The 7551-nt window shown below is 40.0% G+C and overlaps 1 protein-coding gene across 1 annotated transcript; it reads left to right on the top strand.

Moving 5' to 3' along the window:
- Nucleotides 1-2183: 2183 nt before the first annotated feature.
- trmt12 (tRNA methyltransferase 12 homolog) lies at nucleotides 2184-6761 on the top strand. The gene is made up of 7 exons (XM_005913493.3): nucleotides 2184-2404; nucleotides 2540-2708; nucleotides 2811-3009; nucleotides 3108-3258; nucleotides 3347-3456; nucleotides 3721-3878; nucleotides 4361-6761. Exons 1-7 carry the CDS (start codon nucleotides 2352-2354, stop codon nucleotides 4724-4726), a joined length of 1206 nt encoding a protein of 401 aa, XP_005913555.1. The 5' UTR covers nucleotides 2184-2351; the 3' UTR covers nucleotides 4727-6761.
- The last annotated feature ends 790 nt before the right edge of the window (nucleotides 6762-7551 follow it).

Raw genomic sequence — 7551 nt, forward strand, 5'->3', positions numbered from 1 at the left:
GAAAGTAGTAATAAGTAAAACAGTGTAGATCTTGTAGCTTATGTGTGGGTGTAATCAGAATTTAAAGTGCAAGTAGTTGCAACACTGTCACAGTGATAATATATACAGACTATGCAATACTACAGCATATATGTAGAGATACGCACAAAAATTGCAAATTTACAGTTATGGATAATTATAGTTTGATAGAGTTTTGAAGTTTTGAATAGATGTTGTCGATTGTGCTCATAGACAGTCAGGAGACGGACAGCATTTTCATTAGGTGTGTATTTCTTCATAAGAATTATTAGTGTTTTATTTATATAACAAATGAATATTTATATAACAAATATATAACAATTTTTTAAATTATGTATGTATGCATATATATACACACACACACACACACACACATGCATATCATATAGTATATATATCATATGTTACAATGCTACAATATTGCCTCAGTTCACTCATGCTGCTTTGATAACATCTCCAACACCTCATCAAACACAGAGATGATGGATGATGTGTCAGATGTAGCATTGACCCACCCGCCCTCTCAAGTTCAAATGCACCCCCAGCTGCAGACAGCTTAAAGTCTGAATTTAAATTCAGATGACACGTTTCGTTAGATCTGTCAAACAGGGCCGATCTTTTTTAAGGGGAACGCTCAGTGGTGGCATGACTGATCTAACCTCATACACACTAATAGACAGATAACGTAATCTCGGAAGAAAAGGAAAATTGTCTGAGATAGGCATGCCAATACTGCCTCCATCTTTTGGGCACTAACAAACACATACTCCAAAAGGCTATTACAACTCATATCAAACTGCAGTTGTTTTTGGGACTGCAGCCCTGCTAATAGAAGAAATTTGGAATTCCTGGCCATTGGACATCTCACAGGTGCATACTATCATTTTCCTAAATTTGCAGTCAAATTTGTCCTTAAATTTGTTTAGCAAAACCTTAACTGCATTTAGGCGTGTAGACATGGTCCAGAAGACCTGCTGAAGTTCAAACCAAACATAAGAATGAGGAAGAAAGGTGGTTTAAGTGACTTTGAAGGTGGCATGGTTGTTGGTGCCAGATGGGTGATTTGAGTATTTCAGAAATTGAATTTTGCTGCAGAGCCATCTCTAGGGTTTACAGAGAATGGTCCGAAAAAGAAAAAAATATCCTGTCAGTGGCAGTTCACTGGTTTATGCCAGAGGTCAGAGGACAATGGCCAGACTGCTTCAAGCTAACAGAAAGGCAACATTAACTCAAATAACCATTCAAATAAACACTTGTTACCACGAAGCTTTGCATAAGAGGATCTCCAAACACAAGATGTTGAACAGCGAAGCAGATGGTTACAGCAGCAGAAGACCAAACTGGGTACCACTCCAATCAGAATAGAAAAGCAAGTGACATTTTGCAGGGACTTGCTAAAACTGGACAACAGAGCAATGGTAAAACGGTGCCTGGTCCTTCAAATGACAAGATGAGGATTTGGCTTGAACAGCATGGAAGCATAGATCCATCCTGCCTTGTATCAATCATTCAGTCTGGTAATGGTGGTGTGGGGGGACATTTTCTTGGCACACTTTGGACCCTTTAGTACCAAGTGAGCGTCATTTAAATGCCACAGCCTATCATGAATGTGCAGCCAACAAATCAACAGCAACTGTGTGACGCTATCATGTCAACATGAACTAAAATATCTGACAAATATTTCCTGCACCTTGGTGAATCTATGCCATGAAGGTTTGCAAAGGTCTGCAGGTACAAGTAAAGTGTACCTAATAAAGTGGCCTTTGAGTACACGTGTCTACTGATGCTTCTGTTGCATTTGTAAACGCCTACAAAATAACTTGACTATATTACACAAATACAACATAAATAAAGGCCCACTAAGAATAAACCCAAACAGTTGAATTTTTATATCTTATTATAGATATTAGTTTTAGATTGATTCTGGAGGATTTTTAGTCTGCTTTACATTAAAGTTGCTTTACCTTCCGCAACTTACCCTCTGATTTCTCTTCCTTTTGTCTCCATCTATTGGGCTCCGTGAGCAACTTCTCCAAAACTGGCTATCACTTAATGGTTTTTGGCCTCGTTTAATTGAGGAAAAGCTGTAGTTTTCTAGCAGTAAAAGAAATAGAGACAAAAACATTAAAAATGTGTTCGCCGGGTGCTGTTTTTGTTAATATATTTTTGGTTTATCAACTGCTTGTTTTCGGAGTTGTCCGTCCGGCATAACAGTCCGACTGGAAACACGGGTTGTGTCTAGTAGGGAAGCTTCTACCCGGTTGTTGACGTGCATCTGGTCTTTGTTTGCATCGTAATCTAAACGTAAATAGAGCTGATTTGTTTGTTCACAGATGGACAGTGTGCCATGCCTTCGTGTGCCTCAGTGTCAGGCTCAGAAGCTCAGGTAATCCACGATTTGGTCATTGCTATCAACGGCAGCTAGCAATTAGCATTAGATCAAAAGGAGCTGATTGATTTGAACAAACAGCCTGTTTGAAATAACTTTGACATTATATTTAACATGCATTTTATTTCACAGGAGGTCACTACAGTCCAAAGGGGCTCTGGACCTGAGTTTGAGTTTAGTGAAAGACTCAGATGGGACAGTCCTCCTGCCCATTTTAGCATCCTGTTTGTCCCAGCTCGAGCTTCAGTCTTTCAGGACCACTGTGGCTTCAGATGATGATTTTGAAGTAGTTTGGAGTAAGGTAATTAAAGCTGAACGAATTATTATTAACAGCAAGCTTTAAAATGTAATAGCTGTTTTTTTTTCTGTGAATATTTTCATTTCTGTCCTGCTTTCATCACAGTCTGCACTGCAGTCAAAAAAAGAGAAAGGAAGGGCGAGTAGTAGTAAACTGGAGAAAGTCCTCCAGGAGCTGTTGGAGTCTCATGGTGAAAGATGGACAGAAGAGCTGAAGAGAGACATCCCTCGCAGTTTCCAGCGACATGGAGACCTAGTCCTGCTGGGAGACACTTGTTTTGTTCTGCCATTATGGGAAAACATGGGTAGCTACTGATCTCAAACTGCACCACGGTTTACTTTATCGCTAAATGTACAGAATAATTCATGAGGAGGCTCACTGGCTACTTTTTAACTCATTTAGATCAACAGCTTTGGAGCACAGTGGCCAGAGGACTGGGAGCAAAGCGCCTAGCAAAGATCAGGAGAATTTCAAGAGATGGATTTAGATCTCCTGAGGTGACGATGCTGCTAGGAGCGCACAGCTGGGTTAAACATGTAGACAATGGCATTAGGTAATAATCAGTCATAGATTTCAGCACTTGGGGACATGCTTATTAGACTAAAATGTGTGTGAAAATGTGTGCTTCACATTTGTTTCAGTTATGAGTTTGATGTTACCAAGTGCATGTTCTCGGCTGGAAACATAACAGAGAAGCTCCGGGTGGCTGGATTTGACTGCAGAGGGGAGACTGTAGTGGATTTATATGCAGGTAATAAAACTGGAAAATATATTATACGATTGCAATAAAAGGAATCTGTGGTAAATGTAACTTTTTGAAGGTTAAAAGGACCCATTTTAGTAGATATGAAATAAAGTTACTGACTGATGTCGTTTCCTTGAATTCTGAATCAAATGGAGGTGCAGCTGAGTTCACTGCTCATGTACTATTGCTCTTACAGCTGTGTGCTACCTAAAAACAACCAAATTATGATGCATATTGTTGTTTAATTTTCCCATTTGTGCCTTACTTCAGGTATTGGATACTTCACTCTCCCATATCTGATGCATGCAAAGGCCAGTCATGTTCATGCTTGTGAGTGGAACCCCAACGCTGTCGAAGCTCTAAAGAAAAACCTCGAGGCAAACGGAGTGTCTGACCGCTGCACGATTCACCAAGGAGATAATCGCCAAGTAAAGTTCATCGATTCGTTATATCTTATGCCGCATGTGGTGTTTATATACTACAGTTTTAGATTGGTCCCTTGGGAAATGATTATTTCAGCAGAGAAAGTCCACCTCTAATAAAAACTATATCTATTTTAACTATGAGATAGATTTCTCAGGACTGTGCGCCGTACCTACACCCTTACTTACCCTTAATTAACTCATTCACTGCCAGCCATTGGCAGTGAATGAGTTAAACCCATTGACTCATTCACTGCAATTGACGGCTATAGACGTCAATGGCAGTGAATGAGTTAAGAAGGCAAGTATCAGCCAGGCACTGCTAATTAAATCCTCTTGATTAAATGATCATCAGCAAGTTTCTGTTTCTTTTGAGTTTTTACCATTATTATAAAAATGTAATTGCCTTTTATTCCGCTTTAAGAAAAAAAGATACGCTATACAGGTTTTTGTAATCACCTCCTTTTGTCTAACTTTTGTTTTTCCAGCTCCAGCTGTGTGGCGTCGCTGACCGAGTGAACCTGGGTCTCATACCGAGCTCTGAGGACGGCTGGTCTGTCGCCTGTCGACTGCTCAGGAGAGCAACAGGAGGCGTTTTACATATACACCAGAACGTTACCTCGCCAGTACAGCACAGTACAGCCGGCGATGCCCCCCAGAAGGTTTCTGGGAAAAAAGCAGACAGAGAGGTGTGGCAGGCCTGGGCCGAAGACACGGCAAAGCACTTCGCTTCTCTTTTAAAAGACTTCACTGGTACACAGTGGACAACAAACATCCAGCACATCGAGCATGTTAAGTCATATGCACCTCATGTTCACCATGTCGTGCTGGACTTGGAGTGCAGGCCTTCCTGAGAAAGTAATCATCACAAACACTAAACAGACACTGTGGTGTTAAACAAACAGACGTTTCTAACCAAACCCTACACAAGCTGGTTTAATCATTTGTCAGGCTGTGACAAACCAACCGCAACCATCATTTATCCAGAGGCCTCCACTACAAAGCAGGATTTGTGGCTTAGCAACGTAACTTTGGGGTTAACCCTGGGTCTCCAGTCTTGCAAAGGTGGTTCAGTTCTTACTCTGGGTGCGTTGCCAGGGTAACTTATGCTGCTGACCTTACCTTGTGGAAAAGCCCATGGACTCATGGACGTGCGCAGGTAGAAGGAAGGTCTAGTTTTTGTCTTTCCTCAGTGAGCACGATTAAGAAATGTAGATGCTCAGGAGAAACTCTAGTCATATGTTTTTGTTTCTGTTAGCTGAAAGCAGTTCTAAAGCGTTTTTTCTAATCCTTAATATTGTAATATAATCCTAGAACAGAGCAACAAAGCTTTGTACTTGATAAGCTCACATAAGTTACAGGTTTAAATTGAATATGTTTGTGTAAGTTCTCAGTCATCCAGGACATGGTAGTCTTGAGTGCTTAGAAAGGAAACAACTGGGCGTCTTTAGGTTCATCAATACCGTTTGTCTCTCATCCAGGAAGCACCTTTAGTTCTAAAACACCTGCTATAGAATCCCAGGTATTTAACCCCTAGTTAGGATTATCCCCTTGGAGGCGGTCCTGAGAATCCTTGACCCAATCATGTGAAAAAGGGCCTGACTCACTGGGGACAAAGTGTGAAAGACGCTGTCCCACTTAACTGTCACGTGAGCTACTGAGGTCACCTCAGACATTTTGTGAGTGGGGGTTGAAGCATCTGGGAACGGATCTCAAGATGCATTTTAGGTGGTTCTAGGTTTGTTGACAGTGGATGTAGATGCCTCCTTTAACACTGCGATCTTTAAAAGACTGTCCTTTTTCCTTTAGGTGCTGATGAGGTGGTGCCATGCATTTGTGTAGTGATGAAAATGTCTGGGCACTAAGAAATCTGCCTTCTTTTTAAACACTCAATCTTTAAATTGAATTTTTTTTTTTTGGTTTAAATTTTTTTATTTTATTTACTTACATTGAACTTGCTATGAAAGAAAGAATAAGGTTTAAAATCATCTTGCACACATCAAACAGTAGGTGGTTAATTTAACAGAATATGCAGTTGTAGTCATGTGAGACTCTTGAATGTCCTGGAGCTTTAATATTGATTAATCTGTGAATTTACACATCAGCACGTTCCTAATACAGCTGCTTTGCCTGCAGTGGCTGTATTACAAGACGCATTTGACTTCTTCATATGTTTCTAATATTCTACCTTGCTCATCTTAAAATATGCACTCTTCTGGCATGTGAACATGCTCGTAGCTGGATTATGAGAAACACTGGGTTGACATGTTGAGTTTATAACCACCTTCGTAGGTTTGCCTCATCTTGTGGCTAATGTATGGAGATGTGAACTTGCTTTGAACGTAGTACAGGCCTCAGGTTTCCTGCCTCACTTTTATGCAAGGGACTTATGACCAGCGCTGGAAATTCCTCGTTCATGGGAATTAGTTGCAATCCCCAATCCCTTTCACGAGTGCACCAGAGTCACAGTGTTACCAGCGAGCAGCTAAACAGTCAGGCTGTGCCTTGCTAAAGAGCAGCTCATTGTTGTGTTGTACTATTTCTCAGGTGTTTGATTACTAGTACCGTTGAGGGTGGCTGCATTGGAAAGCAAATACACTATTATCACTGTTATTCTGCATTAGTCATAAATCTGCCATGATTGAAGATCCACAACCCTCCTTGTTGTTGTTTTTTTGTTTGCTTTAAAGGGGGAATGTTTTACTACCATGACCTATATGCATGACATATTAAAGGAAAAGCCTGAATAAATGTCTGCAGAATGCAGTTTTCATACATTGAGAAGTTATGTGAATCATATGATTTGGCTTTTTGCAGGCACGTGGTCTGAATCCAGTTAAGTTGATACGAGAGATTTGAACCTTAATTGGGGGATATGTTCTGCACGGATGGATGGGTCCATCCTTCCTGGAGAAATCAATGCCCTGGGGCAATGAAGCTAATCTGGCTTGTGGTGCTCAAATGTGTCATTTATCCTTCTTTATCTGTCTGTTTCATCCTATTTCTCTTTATTTATGTATTTAAATGTGTTAATAATATTGAAGCACTCGACATGTATCAAAGTCATGGTCTAGTTAGAATAGCAAGGTAGCACAGCTTGTTTTAATCCTATAGATTTATTAGGTTTGCCTTAGATTGAGGTCACTACCACCGCCCAGTTATCAAACAGACATGAAAACAAACAGAACATTACATGTACTGAAAAACGTATTAACCTAAATAATAGTTTATGCAGGGATAAGTGGTGATAAATTCAATCTTATAATCAAAAATGCGTTTACTAAGTAAACATTTTTTGGGCTTTTACAGTAAAATAAGACATGAAACAACAGGAAGGGGAGGGGTTTTCTTCCAAAAAGGACTTTGAAAGTTGTTGTTTTTTTAATTTTATTTAAACGACATGTGTTTCAGGCTTAAAAGCTGCTGTCATTTTTTAAAACTCAGAAATCATTTTCTTTATGCTCTGCTCTCTTATGGCTGTGCCCTAACAACAAATAATAGCCCGGTATTACAACTATGTGTAACTATCTGCTGTGCTTCTCTCTCTCTCGTTTGCATATTGAATTTCACACATTTAGGTGCAAATTTGAATGAAAAGCGCATATGCATGCACTTTCTTTGTTCCAAGTTTCCAAGGATTAGAAAAAAAACAGCTTGGGGGGAGAAAGGAAACCAAGAT

The sequence above is a fragment of the Haplochromis burtoni genome, unplaced genomic scaffold (genome assembly GCF_018398535.1).
Source record: "Haplochromis burtoni strain Fernald_Lab_line unplaced genomic scaffold, NCSU_Asbu1 Contig_4, whole genome shotgun sequence".
NCBI classification, from domain to species: domain Eukaryota; kingdom Metazoa; phylum Chordata; class Actinopteri; order Cichliformes; family Cichlidae; genus Haplochromis; species Haplochromis burtoni.